The sequence below is a fragment of the Anolis carolinensis genome, chromosome 1, assembly GCF_035594765.1.
Source record: "Anolis carolinensis isolate JA03-04 chromosome 1, rAnoCar3.1.pri, whole genome shotgun sequence".
NCBI lineage: Eukaryota > Metazoa > Chordata > Lepidosauria > Squamata > Dactyloidae > Anolis > Anolis carolinensis.
Genome location: NC_085841.1, coordinates 261,555,947 through 261,576,271, shown reverse-complemented (window position 1 = coordinate 261,576,271; position 20,325 = coordinate 261,555,947). Strand labels below are relative to the sequence as shown.

The window sequence follows — 20,325 nt, the reverse complement described above, 5'->3', positions numbered from 1 at the left end:
ATGACTCCCATTATCCCCATGCTGCTGGTTAGGTTTGATGGGAGTTGTAATCCAACATCCATCCACCCTAGTTTGCCTTCTTGGGGAGAAAAAAAGACAGTGCTATAAGAAGCTTTAAAAACATAACCGCCCAAACAATATGAAGGTGTTGCCCTTTTCCCACTGTAGAATTCTGGGTGCAAGGAGCCATTTGATCATTATTCTACGTGTACTCTAGTTTATCCAGTTAACATCATTATTTGTATAATTTATATGATGCTTTCTAACTCACAGATGCAATTTTGTCCTGTTGTGTTGAAAAGATCAAATAGAGCCTTTTCTATATAACCTAACTGTCCTCACGTACCTCCCTTAAAATAGCTTTTTGGCAGCCAATAGCTTGTAATGTGGTAAGGATTTGTCTGACCGCAGTATTTTTTGTGCGGGGGGTGGGGGGGGGGGGGTGGATGCTACCTGGTCACACATAATGGAATATCTTTTTTCAGTCAGGGATATACTCAAGAAATAATTGTTGTTATATTTGATCAGCATATACCATGTGCTCCCAGCCTACTCCAGTGCTCTAATTAGGGAGGAGATCCAACAAGAAGTAGAACCTTCCTCCAAAAAGGAGAGTGAGTCAGGACTGCAAAATAGCAGTAATTGGGTAACAAGCATCCATACCAATTAAAAATTATTAGTAACAATTCTGAATCCTTGTGTGATCAAATTAAACTTGCTGTGTTTTGAAAACAAAGAATGTTATTTTGTCATTTGTAGTTAATGTTTTATTAAATTGCTGTGTTTACTATTTAGTCACTCATTCACTGTCTTTATTAAGAACGTATGGCCATGTGTGTTTCAGGGCAAGAGAGGGAAATAATAGCTGATGATCTACCTCATCCTTTTGGACTAACTCAGTACAGCGACTTCATATACTGGACAGATTGGAACCTTCACAGTATTGAAAGAGCTGACAAGATAAACGGGAGAAACCGGACACTAATCCAGGGCCGTCTGGATTTTGTGATGGATATATTGGTTTTTCATTCATCACGACAAGATGGCTTCAATGAATGTGTGCAAAGCAATGGCCACTGTGGACAGTTGTGCCTAGCTATACCAAATGGTTACACATGTGGCTGTGCATCTCACTACACCTTGGAACCGAATGGCCGGAACTGCAGTTGTATGTCTTCATTTTTACTTAAAAGTTTTTTTCTTTGCTTGTTTCATACCTAGATTAGCATATCCATTTTTGTATGTGAGGGAGAATGGTAGAAATTTGGAAATGATCCATAGCCATTGCTACCACAAGCAAAGTACCAGCTGGAGAATAAGCTAGCTTAGGAGTCTGCTCTATTTCCCATTTCAGCCCCTTCCATCTGGTCCAGTACATACAGAGCAAAATAATTTGCACAGGAATAAGACTATATATGCATATACCTAAAGAAGGGGACAAAGGATTTAAAGTTCTACATGCAGGGTTTTTTTTATAATTGTGTTATTTAGGGGGGAAAGAGAGAAGTCCTCCAGATGTTGTACTGTAACTTCAAAACAAAGCACAAATGGTGAGAGAGTTGCAATCAACAACATCTGAAAGACACCAAGAATTAATTGTATTGTAACATTAAACAAATCTATAGTAAAGAAGCTGTAATAACTACTGCCTTTGCCACAACTGTTTTGAAAAACCTGATTTGAAATCTCTAATAACTACAATTTCATTTTTTTTAGAAAATGTATTAAACCACAGATAAAAGGGAAAATAAAGCTGTATTGATTTTAATTTACCAGAATTTGAACACTAATCTTATGTTTTAGGGCAGTGGTTCTCAACCTGTGGGTCCCCAGATGTTTTGGCCTTCAACTCCCAGAAATCATAACAGCTGGTAAACTGGCTGGGATTTCTGGGAGTTGTAGGCCAAAACATCTGGGGACCCATAGGTTGAAAACCACTGTTTTAGAGCCTTCTCTGATGAAAGTAAAGGTGGCAAGTTTTAATACTGTTTTTATTAATTGAATATCTATAGAAAGAGAACAATTCCTTCTACATTTTGACATAGCGAAAAACCCTAAAATGCTATGGAAAGCATGGGAATGCTTTTAAAAAGAAATTTGCACTGCTGTTTGGTACATTGGACTGTTACCAACGGTTGGCATTATTTATCAATGTATGGATCCTCACTGTACAGACCATAAACAGTTTAGTCTCTGTCTTCAGCTTTCTGTCAAAACTAGAGAAATGACTCCACTGATTTTTTTAAAAGATATTGAATAATGCCACTGTGTTTCAGGTTTTCATCTGAAAACATGGTATGTTTGGCAAATAAGAGTTGTTTTAATTATTTTGTTTGAAAAATAATATTAAAATAATTTAATATATGTCTGCAATTTAAAATAGTTTTCTGCTTTGTGTGTGTATTCCTTAAATGAACAGTTATGGGGAATTAGAAGAAGAGTTTTTAAAATAATTAGTCATATTTCTGAATATTTTGCCCTTTTTGCTGTAGACTAATTGATATTCATATGCTTCTAGATGAGAATACCTGTGTAATAAATCCATTTTCCAGAATCCTTATATTTCTAGATTTTTGATGTCATGCTCTTTGTGTTCTTCTAGCACCCAGCAGCTTTCTGCTATTCAGTCAGAAGTCTGCAATAAGTCGGATGATACCAGACGACCAACAGAGTCCAGACATCATCCTTCCCATTCATGGTCTAAGAAATGTCAAGGCTATAGATTATGATCCCTTGGATAAATTGATATACTGGGTTGATGGACGTCAAAATATCATTAAAAGAGCCAAAGATGATGGCACTCAGGCAAGTTTTTATTTTTAAAAATTATTCTATAAAACTTATATAAATGGTATCTATTTTGTTAAATACGTGGTACACAAATGAGACCTGCTAAACATTACAATGGTAAATCTCTGACTCCGAAGAAGAGTGTTCATATTCACATTTTGAAACCAATATCCATAGTGATACTCAGAGATCTTGGATGGTTAGGAGTTTGAGGGAAAAAGAAGCAGATAACTTTTTCTCGTTTCTTTCATCCTTGGCTTTTTTCAGAAGATGGAAGTACAGGCAGTCCCCAGCTTACAAACACCGGACTTACAAATAGCTCATAGTTAAGAATAGGGCTGAGACAATAGGAAGTGAGAGAAATCTACACCTCTGAAGGGAAATTCATTCCTGATAGGCTTTTCATTGGGAAAAAGGTCTCCACTGAAGCTTTATCACCAATCCTTGTCCCGTGTCCCCCGCCACTATTAGAGGAAGGAGGATCCGGTTGTTTCCAGGGGCACAATGGTATTGTGCCGGTCGGCAACAGCAGCACCCCTGGCGCCATTAAGCAGTATTGTTCAGCAGCAGGCTGCCCAATCCCGAATCCATGCACAGCTGCCAACCCTGATTCTCTTCTGTAAGCAATAAACAAGTTGTGGGCTTTTGACACCCGAACACCATGTGTGTGTCATATTTGGGTTTACTGGCAGGAACCATTAGTCGCACATGCCCATGCAAATGCTCTGCCCAACTTACTACATGGAGACATTGTGGGGCGGGCGTTCTCCCACCCGCTATAGCGTCTGTGGAGGGCTTCTCCTTCCCAGAAACCCACTCGTTAGCAGGAAAGTTTCTGTCACCTGGTAGGCAGCCAATAAGAGCTGGCCCCTGTATGCCCCCTGATTGGCTGGGGCTGGCCACCCCCCCAAGCATTGGGCAGCCTTTATAGGGCTGCACAAGGCCACGCTGAGCAACGCGCCTTCCAGTGTCCCAGCCCACCCACCCTTCACAAGTGTTTGAGTGGAGTTACAGTTTCAAAATCAAGCAGTGCAATTGTCATGAATTGGGGTCTTGTTTCCAATTCCCTCTCTCCCCCATGTCCTTTATCTTCATTATTGGTTGTTTTGAATTTAAATCCCAACATTCTCTGCCTAAACTGATTTTAGCTGGAGACATAATTGATCATGGATGGATTGCTTGATTTCTTGTTCTCTAGAACTGCCTTCACATTTCAGTTGCCACCTACATTTTGTAAGTTTGGACACTCATAAGTTCTCCATCATTTTTAGCCTAGATGACCTCCACGGTTAGTCTGGAACTAGAGAGCAACTTTCAGTCACCCTTGCTTGCTCCTGTTTGCAGTTTGCAACAAAATTCAGTTTCCACATTTTGTCCAGATAAAGCAGTATGAGAAGAAAGACAATTTCCTGTATTGGACAAAATGAGGAACTGTTTCTTGTTGCAAAGCAATTTGTATTTTCAAGTGGTCAGGCTCAGGATTGAAGGCAACGTAGTACCATTTTTTTAACGGGGAAGCCACGAAACCGGAACCGAAGTCAGATAATAATATGTTAATCCATTTGTCTATGTGAAAAGTGCCCTTTCTTGGAGTAATGACAGGACTCCAGAAATGGGCAGGTAGCAATGGGGGAGGATGAGAGCACCTTGTTTGGGGTGTGTGCGTGTCGCACTTGAGGACACCCTTGTATTCAAGCTCTTGGGAAGGTCTAAGAAATATAGCACACAATCTTGTGTTCTGCCCTGAGAGGGTTATAATTGTAAATATTAGAACCCTGTCATTATTTCTGCGGTATCAAAGTAGCAGCCGTTTGATGTTTCAGTGAAGTTCTCTTTACTTTCTCCCAGTTTGCCCTGGGCTAAATAACCTTGCATTACCATATCTCTTCTTATTTGGAAGGTGACACACACATATATGCAGGTTTCCAGTGTGTTCCCCTGCCCCCCAGTAGATCCAGGAATATATTGCAAAAAGCTCTATAGCTTATAAACAGAAAAGATTTTTTTAAAACAAATGCCATCTGGACTGATGTGATTAATTGTCTGTAGTATTTTCTTGCTAGATAATGAATTATTGTTTGTAGTAAGAAAGTGCCTTGTAGTGTCTGGCCTGCTCTTTGAGTGATGCCTGCTAAGTGTTAATTGCCAAATGACTTCCCATTAGAAGCCCTTCCTGGGTGTAAATTACCTTGAGGACTGCTTGCTATGACTGTGTTGTTGTAAAGTCTGGCCAAGCGGTTTCTGTGTTTGAAGAAGTACCTCCTTGGGCCATTTTGGTATCCAAATTTACAGGTTTAGTTGTATGGTGATTATTGGGATTTCAGATTCCATGTGTTAATTAGTGGTTTTTTGAACATTTGTATTAATCAACAAGTTGTTTTTTTTTTTTCCTGTTTCTGTTCTTTTCCCAAAATGATGGGGAGAGGGAAAGGCCTCTTTTTAAAATGCTGCTATATACTTAGGAAATGGCTTCCTTGCTTGCACCAAAACATTTAGCTTTGAATAGATCAGATAATCTAAACAATTTGATTATCAAGAAATTAACAACATGTGTGCTCGGAATATTTATGTACGTACATTAGACATTATCATTGTTTAAATTTGCTATTCTTTGCTGCTTTATTAGATAACAAGGTGTTTTTTCCCAATAGCATTACAAAAACAGCTGATAGTGGACCTCATATTTAAAAAGTGGTATTGCCTTTTCTATCTGTCATTGCTGGCAATTCCTTGCCTGAGACATTGACTGCTTCAAGATATAGATGTGAATGAGAGTGTGCTCTTTTTTCAGAAATAAGTTTTTGCTAAGTTAGTCATTAAAGTATGCCACCCTATGCACACTTACTTGAGAGTAAGTCTGATCAAACGCTCTAGAGCATGCTTCATGTGGGTTTTATCATGTGATGCATTAGACGTAGATCCAACTAATAGTCCCAATCGGAGTAAAATCCATTGACTCAATAGAATTCATGTTATTTCTCTTCTACAATTGAGTCAGCGGATTTACTCTATTTTGGACTACCAAGCAAATTAAGACTTTAATTGTTAGATTGGCCACAAATTGTAACTAATGCTTATTCGTTTTGTCTTGATTAGACCTTGTCGTCTCCTAAGGCACACTTTCTGATTAATATTTTATTTTGTCACCCCCTCCCCTTTCTCTTTACAGCCATTCACAGTCATGGGAACCCCCAACCAAAGCCAAAATCCAGAAAAGCAGCCACATGACCTGAGTATTGATATTTTCAGCCACACTTTGTACTGGACTTGTGAAGCCACAAATACCGTCAATGTCCATAGACTTAATGGAGAGCAGATTGGAATTGTGCTACGAGGAGACCATGACAAGCCAAGGGCCATAGTAGTAAATGCTGAGCGAGGGTGAGCATATTTCTTTTTTTTAAGCATTGATGATGGGAGGGAGTATGTGGAATGTGTAGCAAATTGTATGCAGTCTGAATTTTACCATGTTTTTTACCTTGGGAACCTCAAAGTAGTTTGCATGGACACTCTTCCATTTCTGGCCTGTTGACATTTAGACTAAAGCCAAATGTGTTTTCAGCCTTGGACTACCTATGTAAGCTACTAAATGTTTCCCAGGTTTTGATCCACCACGTATTTTGTAATTGAGCTCCCAGAAGCCTTAGCCAATTTGGCCATTGGTCAGGAATTCTGGGAGTTGTCATCTAAAACATCTGCACGATCAAAGGCTGGGAACCACTGCTTTAGAACATATCAGCCTACAGACCATTTGCTGGGACATTTGAAATCCCACTCCCTAAAAAGACGTGTTTCTTGTTTTAAAAACATCTTATATAAATTAAAGATCTTATTTTATAAGCATACACTATCGTCCGCAGAATAGCTGTGGTTCTAAAAGAAATGAAGGAAAGCATCCTAACTGTTCTTAACAGACTGTTTATTTTAATTAGTAGGCAAGGTTCTTTTTGCTTTTCGTGAGAATTCTTTCCTCAGAGAACTCTTGAAAGTACAAAGTACAGTAGAGTCTCACTTATCCAATGTTCTGGATTATCCAACGCATTTTTGTAGTCAATGTTTTAAATGCATTGTGATATTTTGGTGCTATATTTGTAAATACAGTAATTACTACATAGCATTAATGTGTAATGAACTACTTTTTCTGTCAAATTTGTTGTATAACATGATGTTTTGGGCTTAATTTGTAAAATCATAACCTATTTTGATGTTTAATAGACTTTTCTTAATCTCTCCTTATTATCCAACATATTCGCTTATCCAACGTTCTGCCGGCCCGTTTATGTTGGATAAGTGAGACTCTACTGTATTAGCTAGTTAGCTAAACCTGAACATGAAAGTGATACTTGGTAATATCGATGTAAGAGTCCAGAATGGGAATACAGTTATAGATACATCAATCCCACAATACTTGTAAACTGAGCCAGCGTTTCTTCGTACTTTTTATCAGATACATGTATTTCACCAATATGCAAGAACGAGCCCCAAAGATTGAACGCGCAGCCTTGGACGGCACAGAACGAGAAGTGCTTTTCACTACTGGCTTACTCCGGCCTGTTGCACTAGTGATTGACAACAAACTTGGGAAGCTTTTTTGGGTGGATGCAGATCTCAAACGAATCGAAAGCTGTGATTTATCAGGTGAGTTCTATTCCATTTAAATCACTGCCTGTATTTTCTTATTTTTTAAATTACTAATTTAAAAATCAATAGACTATACTCTGAAAGGGTTCAAAGAGGCTTCCACTTTTAACCAAGAACTGACTTTCTTTGCACAACAAAAACAAAATGCAATTTACTAGTATAATGTAAGAATGAAGTGAAAGCTAACCTGATATGGTTATTGATTCATCTGTAAACATGATCTTGCTTGGAAGTACTTAAAAGTCCTAATTTATTACAAAAATATATTTGATGAGAACAGAAAACAAAGCTTTGTTGATATAATGAAAAGAAGAAAGGTATTAGGATAAAAGGGAACTCAAATGCTTATCTGCCAGGCAATATGCATCACATGTTGTGATTCTTTTATTTCACTGGGTCCATTTTAATGCTACTCATAATGCTACCCTTCTGTACATAAATTAATTATATTGCACTTAAATAGGATGTTTCATGTTGTGAAGGCAAAAGACAAAATTGTAGATTGTTTTAAGCTAATTTTTTTGTTTTATATGTTGATTAGTTGTCTGAGGTTCTAAGTTAAACCATGTTGATCAACACAAGTATGCATACTTTGAACCATGAGAAACTAATGATTTTGAAGCACATGCTATTAACTAGTTCTACAAAGGAGTATGATCATGCTCCAAGCCTCCTTGCTTTGTTCTAGTACTTCTGTTCTTGGCATTTATGGAGGAATGGTCAGACAGTCAGAATACCGATCTGACCTGAACAGTAAAATATGTATTATAACCTTGGGGGGAAAACATTCAGTAAATCCTAGATGATTCCACATTATGCTGATATTTCAGTTAATACTGCGGTTCCACTTTGACTCATCAGATTCCACCCTGGCTCAGTAACTGATAAATATCAATATGCCCACAATCAGCAAAGTTTTATCTTGTCTCTTTCTGCCCTAATTCTGCCTCTTGTGTTGTGACCAGTAGTATTTGTGTATTGCTTTTGTGGGTTGTGAGCATAAGCTGCTTCAATAGTAGATGCACTTGTCATAGGGCAAATTGCTTTTGAAATTTAAAATAACCACATTACAGTAAATCCTAAGAAGTTATGCCTCGTGGTTAAGCATACCTAAAGTAACTCTTCCTAGTCAATGTAATTTAAATGTCTTGTCTCCAAGCTTTAGATGAGTGATATGTTAGGAAATGACAGAGAAAATAGCAAGAAGCATTCTTGAAAATTCTTGCCTAATATGTTTTCCACCTTTGAATTTAATTTGTATGCCATGCAATTCTCCTTTTGTGGTGGGCTTTAAAATACAAGCCTTTGTATACTGTATTCTTCTGAATCAATTTAATAGCAGCAGCAAGAAGAAAAAGCTACGTTTGCATGCCTGGCTCAGCTCAACTAATTTTAGTCAGTAAATTAGCCAAGTTGCTTACTTATTAGCATTTTGTGCGCTTTGTATCTACAGCGTAATTTTATTCTGTGACATTAAAAAAATCAGAATAGAAGAAATAGATTTTATATGCAGTATTCTCACAGAGGTATCGAGAGATAATCCACATGGAAGTATTGACATGTGGTACTTATAAAGAATGCACTGTGGAGAAAACGAGAAAAATTATCCCCACCCTTCCCAATTCTTCTCTAAGGCAATTAAATGTCCCCAAAGAACGCTTTTGGGGGAGGAGGGATTGCTAATTTTCTTTAGGGATAGGGAGCATAAGCCAAGGTAAAAGTTTCCTCTTGACATTCAGTCTAATCGATTCTGACTCTGGGGGATGGTGCTCATCTCCATTTCTAATCCGAAGAGCTGACGTTGTCCGTAGACGCCTCCTACTTAGCTCATGCAGTCGGCAAGACTGCATGGAGCGCTGTTACCTTCCTGCCAAAGCAGTATCTATTGATGTACTCACATTTGCATGTTTTTGAACTGCTAGGTTGGCAGAAGCTGGGGCTAGCAATGGGAGCTCACCCCGTCCCATGGATTCGAATTGCTAACCTTCCGGTCAGCAAGTTCTGCAGCTTAGAGGTTTAGCCCACTGTGCCACCACCATACTTTTATTTAATAGAATATTGCATTGGGTCTACTACACTCTTTTTATACCCCTTTTCTTAAACAAAAAAAAAAAGCTGTTGCTTCTTTAAAGCAGCTGTGATGCTTCAGTCAAAGCATCCTGGTGTTCCCGCAGAATGGCCCAGTGAAGAAAATGCCATGTAATGAAGCCGTGAATTTTTTATCCTACTATAAAAAATGTGTAGGCGGTAAAACTATCTTCTGCATTATTTTATTAAGATTAAAAATTAATGAATGACTGTCAGAAATGCTATGATTATCACAATCTCAAGGCTCGTTCAACCTCAGAAGTGACCCTCTTCCTACCTCTACATATCAAACCTCCCTGAGATCACTCCTTTGACTTAACTCTGTCATACATAAAGTCAAGAATGGTATGGGTATGGTTTAACCTTTAATATGAAGTGTAAAGGACAGAAATATTGTACCGACAAAATCAAAAGCTGGACAAATACACATTCTACATTTTGAGGCTTCAGCTCCTGCTCACTGCCATTTTAAATCGAGACTGGGGCATGCACATTGTTGATATCTACTGAAGATCCTGGAGCCAATTCTTTGCAGATACCAAAAACTCACTATAATGTAATTTTTTAACTAACTAAAATTAAATGTGATTTAAATGTATTGAAAATACACAACTTGCTGTCCACAAATTGAGTGTACAAGAGTTATTGTTTTATATATAGTTCATCCAGGTGTTTTCAGCATTGGACTATGACTCGGCAACAACAATATCTCAGCAAAGTAGATATCTGCCCAGACATACCACAGATAGAACTAACATGGAACAAGCAGGGATAGGTTTCAAACCTCATACAAAAAAGAGCAATTTAATGTGTGTTCAGTCAGAACTAATGGAAACAATGAAGCGACCAGGTCAGTTAAGACTTGCAAAAATGAGGGGAAATAATTTGAATCTCCTACAGATCACTTGAAAACTTCTTCAAAGTGAATATTTCACCAGTCTCCACTTTTCTTATGATTTCCATTTTGGTGGCCAGACTTGTAGATCGATGCTTTTTAACCTGCTAGGAATAGCTGGTGAATCAGGCTAATTAATTTCCCCCTTTCTTTTTGTTTTGCTGTTCACACATGCTGAGTAAAGGATTCTAGAGGCAACTATTGTAGGCAGGTAACATAACTAGTATAGGAGCAAATGAGAAGGATCTCATTCTTTCCCAGTTCAGGTTTTATTGAACTATTTAGTTACTGTACACATGTTACTGGAGCTCCCAGTGGCGCAGCTGGTTAAACCGCTGAACTGTTGAACTTGCAGACTGAAAGGTGGTCGGTTCGAATCGGGAGCGGGGTGAGCAGCCGCTGTCAGCCCAAGCTTCTGCCAACCTAGCAGTTCAAAAGCATGCAAATGTGAGTAGGTCAATAGGTACCGCTTTGGCGGGAAGGTAACAGCACTCCATGCAGCCATGCCAGGCACATGACCTTGGAGGTGTCTACGGACAACACCGGCTCTTAGAAATGGAGACGAGCACCAACCTCCAGAGTTGGACACGACTATACTTAACGTCAGGGGAAACCTTTACCTTTACCTTACCTACACATATTACTGCAACCTGGCAATTGAAATTCTGTGTTTCTCCAGGACTTCACCACCGCCATTCATTTCCAGGGCTGTTTAGAAGAACTTCCAGTTAGACCAAAGTCAAGTAGGAAAAGAAGAGAGACTTGATGGGCACAAAAATGCTTTGTAGAGAGGAATTTCTTTGATAGAAACTTCCCAAGCCCCCATGGGAAGAGAGAGTGGGATAGAAATAAAGTTTTTTTATCATATTATATAAGTGTGCCTGTATAAAATAATTTTAAAGAAGTATGTATGTAATCACCAAAGTTACATTTTGCTTTCAGGAGCTAACCGTGTGACATTACTAGATTCCAACATTCTTCAACCAATGGGTCTGACAGTGTTAGGAAATCACCTTTATTGGATTGACCGCCAACAGCAGATGATAGAAAGAATTGAGAAAACGAATGGCTACAAGAGGGCAAGAATACAAGGTCGAATTGCTCATCTGTCAGGCATTCATGCAGTTGAAGAGATCGATATGGTAGAATTCTGTAAGTTTATTATACTTACATACTTTTCCCTGGTGTTTTGTTTCATTAAAGTTTAATGTGTGCTAGTATGTGATACTTTCACAATTTTAAGCTGTTTTTCTACAGGTCACAAAAAACTGTTGTTGGTTAAAAATGACGTAGTTCTACTCTGAAAATATTGCTGTCGCTTAATTATTTTGGGGCCATAAATTGGTAGACTGGGGCCAGCATTGGATAGATTTAAAGGAGGCATATTATGCAGAACGTAGGTGGATTAAACCAGTGAGTTCTTGACACTTTCTTAGAATTTGATAAGCTGCCAGCAATGGAGGAAGACAGTGCTGCATGAAACATTAAGCAGGCCTCCATTTCCAGGCTATATTTAATAAGTCACCCGTGAATGAGAAATGTTTCAGAAGCTGTTTAATTTTGTTTGTATGACCTATTTTAGAGTAAAAAGAGGTCATAAAAACAAAATGCACCACCATCCATGGCACACTACAAGCTCTTTCAGTCCTGCTCCTCCTAAGAGGTTCTGAACATTAAACAGCTTCTTTTACGTTTCTTCATTATTACTTTCCCAAAAACCTTCAGTTGAAAAGTCCTAGGAAAGTGTTTTGCTGATTAAAAACTCAAGTTGTGAGTCACAAAACTACAGTGTTCCCTCACTTATCGCGGGGATTAAGTTCCAGGACCATCCGTGATAAGTGAAAATCGGCCAAGTAGGGACACTAGGCTTCTCCTTAGGAAGGAAGTAGAAGGAGGGAAGGAGGGAGGGAAGAAAGAGGCAGGGGAACATGGTGCCACCTCCTTCTCCTCCCTCTGCCATTTGGGCTCCTTCTCCGCCCTGCCACTCGCACCCGACTGAGACCACCGCCACTGTAAATCATAATTTTTTATGATTTATAATATTATTTTAGTGTTTATTTAAAAACTGCGAATCGGCAAAAAGCTAACTGCGAAGTAGTGGGGGAACACTGTATACCCGTCTAGCATTTATGGAGAATTTTAGAATTGTTTTAAAAATGGCTGAAATGAAACAAAAGAGAATGCATCAAGCCCATTTCACTTCATACAATTTGTATCATCATCGTTTTGTTTCAGAATCATTCCAAATCCTTCAAGTGAACAAAAGCCCTCCACAACTTTGTTGTACTAGATAGGGAATTTCAAAGAGAGCTAAAGTTTTCAACACTGGAAAACCTAAAAATGATGCCGCCTTATTCCCATATTCCATAAGCTTTCTTCTCATGTGTTCCTGGCCCTCTTAGTGTTATAAAATGTAACATTGCATGGGGATCCATCTCCCTTGTTGCTGAATGCTAGAGGGCTCCTGGAAAAGGTTAGAGTATTTCCATTATGCGCTGCAATATTTGTTCTGGGTGCCAGTTTATTAATCTATAAGATTCTTTGGTGTCCTTTGCTTAGAACAAACATGTTAACATGGTTTCATAACAGTGTTTACTTGTTATTCCACAAATGTTACTTTTAAGTGTATTTTTGGCTGTTTTTTATTATTTTAAAATTTAAAAAATAAACAAGACTGGACACATTCAGCAGCTCCTTATTTATTCAGGAATCAGGTTACATCCTTTAAGTCCAATTGGGAGCTAAGTTCAGGTCATCATCAAACTAATCTCCACTATCATCAGTCACTTTTTTGTTCTATGTAGTCACAGTACAAACCAACAGCTTCTCTTGCTCTTAAAATTGGGATGTATCCTAGAAGTGCTAATAGAACGTGTCAAAACAAGTTACCCATGCAACTTGTTTTCAGCAGATTGTTTAGTTTAGAAAGGGGTTTTTCTTGCCATCATAGCAAATGTAATAGATTTAATGGTGGATATAGAAATAGGGAGATACTTTACTGGGCCTTGCTCACTGACTACAAGCATTATGAGCAACTTTTCCAAGCCAAACCTTGTCATCTGGCATCTAAATCCAATAGGTTAATAGTTTAATCAGATAATTTAACTCTCAAACAAGCATGGCTACTTTTCCACCCCTCTGTTTGCCTGTATATTTCACATTGTCATTGCCATTTCTTTTTCATAGAGATCAATTATTACTGTATGTAATAGTATCATGAACCTATAAGTTGAATGTTGACTATTTACATGCAAAGATCAAATCAATAGTAGGGTTTTCTAGGTTTCATACCTGAATCAGCCAGTGGATAGCAAAAACATATCTATTTTTATTAGCGGTGAGTTTTCTCCTTCAATAAAATCCCCCCCCCCCATATGTTCCGGTGCCCATGAATTTATCTACCTTTTGACCCAAGTCCAAGAAAAAAAATCAGCAAATAATACTAGTTAATTAGGAACCTGCAGCCTTGGTGCTTAAATCCAATGCATATTTACTTGAAAGTAACTCCCATGAATTTATTCAAATTTTTTATTATGTAGATGAGTCTGGAAAACACTGCATTTATTTCTTGCCTTATATGTGAACTCCTCCAGATACTCTTGGACTGTTACTCCCATCAGGGCCGTAGCCAGAAAATTTGGGAGGGGGTTGAAAATTTCAGGGGGGGGGGGTTGAACCCCTCCCCTCCCCCCACTACAGGCCTGTCAATATTTGCTTGAGATAGTGCTTGTAGTTCTGGAGGGACTCTTGATTTTTTTGCATCTCATAGACTTAGCATGGGGAATTGGTTAACCAGTTAAAATTCATGAGTAAACCAGGTTTTTTTTTTAACCTGAAAATTTTCGGGGGGAGGGGGGTTTGAACTCCTAACACACACACACACACACACACACACACACACACGGCTACAGTCTGACTCCCATCATTTCTCTTAACTAGCTGTGATGGTCATTGCAACAACATTTGTTAGACAGCATCTTTCTTAAATCAGCTAAATAGCTAATACTGCATTATTCATTTAATTGCATTACAGTAGAGTCCCACTTATCCAACACTCGCTTATCCAACGTTCTGGATTATCCAACACATTTTTGTAGTCAATGTTTTCAATACATCATGATATTTTGGTACTAAATTCGTAAATACAGTAATTACTACATAGCATTACTGTGTATTGAACTACTTTTTCTGTCAAATTTGTTGCATAACATGATGTTTTGGTGTTTAATTTGTAAAATCATAACCTAATTTGATGTTTAATAGGCTTTTCCTTAGTGCCTCCTTATTATCCAACATATTCACTTATCCAACATTCTGCCGGCCCATTTATGTTGGATAAGTGAGACTCTACTGTATTCATATTGTTTCTGGAACCCCTTAAATGTGCAGATTTAAAACAGGTTACCAGACTTAATAGTGTAAAAGATATGAAACACAGGGCCAGAGACAGACTTTAGGTCTTTATTAAGAGCCAACTAGAGCTGGTTTGTCATCTGAACTGACTTAATGGCTCTGCTATTCCACCTCTTTTTCTGCTTCATCCAAGTGGAATTGCCCCAGTTATTTACAGAAACAAACACACATCTTTGTTCCCTCCCATAACACATGCATTCTCACTCACACCTTTATGAAATGGCTCCAATCTCTAATGCTAAGAACGGATAGTTGCAATGGGAACTGGGGGAAAGTTTTGTCATGTGAGTTTCTATTTTTGGGTGGGTAAGAAAAATAAGCTGAAGAATCTGAGGGAAAGGATGAACTCTGCCACTTTTGGAGTTCTGTAGAAGCTGATTTGTACTCTTTCAGGATAATTTTTAGCCGAACGTTTTTGATTATATTGTGCTTTGCATAAGCTCTGAGGGGTTCCGTGCAAGCTTCAGATAAGGGGTTGATGTCTGCATTTAGCTTGGAGATCACAGTTTCCCTAATATTGCTTTAGTTGTTCTTTGTATGACTTCTCCATCAGCTACAAATAAACCTATAGCCTATTTATTTATTTATTTATTTAGCTGCCCATCCTTGCTCCCGGGACAATGGTGGATGTTCACACATCTGTATAGCAAAAGGAGATGGAACTCCTCGTTGCTCATGCCCAGTTCACTTGGTGCTTCTACAGAACCTGTTAACATGTGGAGGTAGGTGATCCAAAAGGAAATTTTCAATGTTTAGTTTTAGTAGACCTTACAAGTTTTTTGCTCCTGGAGGCAATCTTATTTTGGTTTTATTTTCCACAGTTCCCTTATGATTGACAGTTAGTACTTAGATTGCAAACATGATTGTGCTGCAAACTTTTTTTTAAAAAAAAGAAGCAAAGTATACACAAGCATTCATCTCATTTGATCTATGACATTAAATCTCAGATGCTTTTAATGCCTTATATGGGGAAAGTATTATCAGAATGTGTTGTGTGTTACAGATCAACAATTGTATGGCAGATTGTAAACATTTACACTTAGGTACTTTTCTGGTTCTTTGGCCATCAGTATGAGGACAAAGGAAGGAAACATCATTACAAAACTGTCTCCTGATAAATTATAGTTTTTTAAACTCCATGTCTCTGCAAGATATAGTAGGAAACTAGCATGGGAAAAATTACACATCTGCTTTCCCTTCACTTTATAAGAATTATGTCTATTGAGCTCTAATGCCAGTTGAAGCTAGTCACAGTACTCTATTTTCTGATCACACTTGTGATGCAAATTAACTGTGGATTGTATCTAGTTCTTCAGTAGACAGAATGGATGTTAATAGGGTCCAGTGTCAATAGCATTCTGCTTAGCGCCCCATTCTTGTCCTGCATGTTAGAATATATAGGTGACACACACACCCCCCCCCCAAAGTGTACAAACCCATTAACAACTTACAGTTCTGGATATTTTTGCCATTTTCTTCTCTTAACACGATTAAAAGTCACACTAGCAAAGAATTGTCATTAAATTATAAGAGAAACTTTAAGTGAGGTTTGCAATTTTTGTGCTTCAACCATGTGAACAGTACTTTGATGTGTAGGGATAACAACTTTCATAACAGATATAATTTAAGATGAAATTTGTAAATCAGATTAAATCATATTTATTCTTCAGCTGTATTTATTTAGCCTTCAAATAATCAACATAGCTAGTAGCTGGAGTGTTTACATTTGCAGGGAGCAGGATACCCTTAGTGCAGTTGCAAAAACTGGTACCCTTTGTAATCTGCCCTACCTAATAGAGTTTATGGTTTGAGGCAGAGTATTAGCTGGACCTCCATGCAGAGCTGGGATCTGTCAACATAACTCCAGTTAGCCTCCACTGTGGAAGTAATTCCAGAAATTGGTGGGCCGTTAATCAGATTATAAATTGGAGTACACCTCAAACTCCCCTCCAAAGACATTGTGCAGTTGACACTGGAAGATTGCAATTGTCACATATTTTTCTCTGATTGACTGATTGGATCACTCTCATCTGATTGGATTCTAGTAGTTTGGCATCTGCTTAGTTTATGAATTTGCTTTTGATTTACTTTTCCTGGCATATTTGCTCTCTGTCCAGATCATACTGGCTTGGGTTTTTGCATGGTTTTGATTTTGCTTCTGAGTCCTTCCAATTGTTCCCTTGCTGAGAATAAGACAAGGAAGAGTTATAGTAACCCCAAAATAACTAGTAACAAATAACACGTAATCTGGAATTAAATCTTTTCCTCACCTATAATTGCAAGATATTTAAATTAATTTAGGATTCTGACATAATAAGAGAGAACCTCAGCCCTTTCAAGGTACAACTATTTTAGTCACTTATATAATTACAAAGGTGTGGCCTAACCACTTATGTATGAATTGCACCTTGGGCCAGTGGTTTGTAATATTACACAAAATAATTATTCTGTTACTTTTGTAGAATGTAAAAATAAAGATTTACTTTCACATTATACTAAAATGGTACCAAAAATGCCCTTTGGAAGATGTCCTTGAAACTGTGATTATAACTAATTACTTTTTAAAAGTCAGATTCCAAGCTCTGGCAGAAGGAGTTTCCTCTCATGCAAAGCCACAATGCAGTTGCCTGAACTGTATGAGTTGTGTTTTTTAATTTTCAGAATGAAATTTATAGTCTGCCCTTTGAGGAACAGACTGCTTTAGGGCTGGGACTCTTGTCTCATAAACTTAAAAGATACTTTGGGCTTTCAAAAATTATCCAGCTCTAGTGTCTATTCATGCAGGGTTTTTTTTCTTATTTCAGCATATATATTACTTTTCTGTTATGGCTGAAAACATTTAATCAAATATTTGCAGTTAATTTTCTGGAGAATCCAAAACATTTCATCTTTTAAGGAAGAAGTATTATCCAACAGTTCATCTTACTGTTTCTCTTCTGAAGTTTACTTTGGAAGTACTTGCTTCTCTTAAATGGTATATTTGCTGGACTATGAGCTCCCCAGGGAGAGTAATTTTCCTTATAAACAGTTTCGGCCTCAAGACCACAACATGCTTTGTGGCCTTGGCATTTTCATATCTGTTCTGCAGAAAATGAAAAAGAGTTTATTGGATTGTGTTTCTCAGTTGGTAAAAGATCACCAGTATTACTGTAGACGTGTTCATCCTACTGGTTTGTTGCATTCTGCTATAACTCCAAAATAAATTTCATGTCCTCCATGCTACCTCCCCCATTGTTTAAGCCTCCTGCTTCTATGTGTCTTTCTTGACTATAGTAATATGAAATGCAAGCCAAGTACCTCACAATTGTCACAATATCAACCAGCATTTTTTTCAAAATGATTTTTTTATCATTTGCATTTTAATGGCAACTTATTCAGGTGGACATACACATCCTGTGGTGTTGTTAGACTGTAACTCCTATCAGATATATCTATCATTCCCAGTAATAAGGGCTCATGGAGTTTGGAAAAGTGCACCTTTCTGACCCTTGATGGGGAAAGAGAGGGAGAGAGATGGAGAAAGAATTAAGCTACAGTCACCCTGTCTTGGGCACTGACTTTTTGTCCTTCTATGGAAATTTATATTGTTTAATTTTTCTGGGCTTCCTTTTCATCCAAAATCCTTTCCTTCTTTAAAAATAGTGTAATGCTTTAAAAGAGTTTAAAGTAAGTGTACATTTCTTCCTCAGAGCCTCCAACGTGTTCTCCAGATCAGTTCACATGTGCAACAGGGGAAATAGACTGCATCCCGATGGCGTGGCGCTGTGATGGATTCTCTGAATGTGATGATAAGAGCGATGAAGCTAATTGTCCAGTCTGCTCAGCAGACCAGTTTCAGTGTCAAAAAGGGCAATGTATTGACAGACGCTTGAGGTGTAATGGAGAAATTGATTGTCAAGATAAATCTGATGAAGCTGACTGTGAAAGTAAGACTTGTTCTCTTAACTGATCTGCTGATATTTTTCAGAGATAAGGCATAGAAAAGCTAATTTTTGAATTAGTGTCCACAGTCCTCTAACCACCATGAGCTTTTTCTCCCCAAGTTCCAATCCAAAGTAGGCCATTGCTCAAGTTAACAATGATATTGTGCCAAATAGAAGTACAAATGAAAACAACATGGAAGCTGTCTTTGTCTCCTTACAGATCCCATCAATGTTTGTCACAGTGGCAGTTTTCCCCTTCCCTTGGATTACCAGAAGGGCTGTGGCTGCTGATCTGAAGGGTTGTTATTGCCCATCTCAGCTATATATTGCCATATAGACTAGGAACTATTTAGGTGGTGTTGATTGCTTTTTCTCTGCAGGATTGGACAGTGAAGCATATAGAGGATGTTGGAAAAAGAACTCCCTAGTTTTAAGTATAAATACATTAAAACTAGGGAGTTCTTTTTCAAACACCCTGTTATTTAATTTGCATGTAGATAAAAGTGAAGTGTATGTACAGTCTGGAGGCATTTAAAAATATTATTTAATTTTAGCATAACAATCTATTTATCCTTTGATTTGACTGAGAATGATATAGGCTTGTTCCATTGTTCTTTCCTTTTCAGCAATTTGTCACCCAAATCAGTTTCGATGTGCCAGTGGCCAGTGTGTTATCATGAAACAGCAATGTGATTCTTTTTCAGACTGCATTGATGGCTCTAATGAACTTGCATGCGGTAAGGAAATTCTTTTTGCTGATTTGAATGATATTGTTTATTTCTGAATGTCCCTGTGAGAAATTAAACATGGGTTGAGAGGGGAGAATCTATTTTTTAAAGGACTGTGGAGAGCCAAAAGGATACTTTTCACATCTGTTTGTCAGTCTATCTGCCTTGTCTGTCTCTCCCTCTCTTTCTTTCTGTGTTCACGTAAAATGCAATGTCCTTTAAATAATGTTCTACAGTCTTAAAGAAATCAGTGGTTTATAAAAACCTAACCCAATCCACATCCTGTCGAGGAACTACTGTGCTGCATTCAGGCCCCCAACAAGATGTAGCCCAGCAGCAATTTTCAAAAGACCAAAGCGGATACAATTATTTTTGTCTAAGCCTTCGGTGGCGGCTAAAATTGGCTTCAGGCCTGTGTGGTTTGTATTAACCATAAATACTTAGAGAAGGTTGTTGGATAATAGTAGTAGTACTATCTTCTCAGCTCTAGGACCTATACATGGGGGGAAACCTAGAGAGGAAAGCTCTGATGTAATATCAGAAAGCTTGGAATAGGAATTAAATAGGGAGAGTAAAAGCTGGTGTATTGGTTTGAATGTTAGTACTATGAATCGGTAGACCAGGGTTTGAATTCCCACTCAGCCATGGAAATCCACTTGCTCAGTCTTAGAGCAGTGGTTTTCAACCTGGGGTCCCCAGATGTTTTTGGCCTTCAACTCCCAGAAATCCTAACAGCTGGTAAACTGGATGGGATTTCTGGGAGTTGTAGGCTAAAAAACATCTGAAGACCCAAGGTTGAGAGCCACTGTCTTGAGAGGAAGGCAAAGGCAAACCCTGTCTGAGCAAA

General features: G+C 38.1%; 1 protein-coding gene across 1 annotated transcript in view; it reads left to right on the top strand.

Annotated features, from left to right (window-relative positions):
* lrp5 (LDL receptor related protein 5) overlaps nucleotides 1-20,325 on the top strand; it is a 140,252-nt gene that overhangs the window by 112,369 nt on the left and 7,558 nt on the right. The window contains exons 12-19 of the mRNA XM_008108703.2: nucleotides 845-1,168; nucleotides 2,603-2,805; nucleotides 5,960-6,171; nucleotides 7,238-7,428; nucleotides 11,357-11,566; nucleotides 15,424-15,549; nucleotides 18,517-18,753; nucleotides 19,377-19,487. Coding sequence (XP_008106910.2) covers nucleotides 845-1,168; nucleotides 2,603-2,805; nucleotides 5,960-6,171; nucleotides 7,238-7,428; nucleotides 11,357-11,566; nucleotides 15,424-15,549; nucleotides 18,517-18,753; nucleotides 19,377-19,487 — 1,614 coding nt within the window. The remainder of the gene's footprint in view (nucleotides 1-844; nucleotides 1,169-2,602; nucleotides 2,806-5,959; nucleotides 6,172-7,237; nucleotides 7,429-11,356; nucleotides 11,567-15,423; nucleotides 15,550-18,516; nucleotides 18,754-19,376; nucleotides 19,488-20,325) is intronic.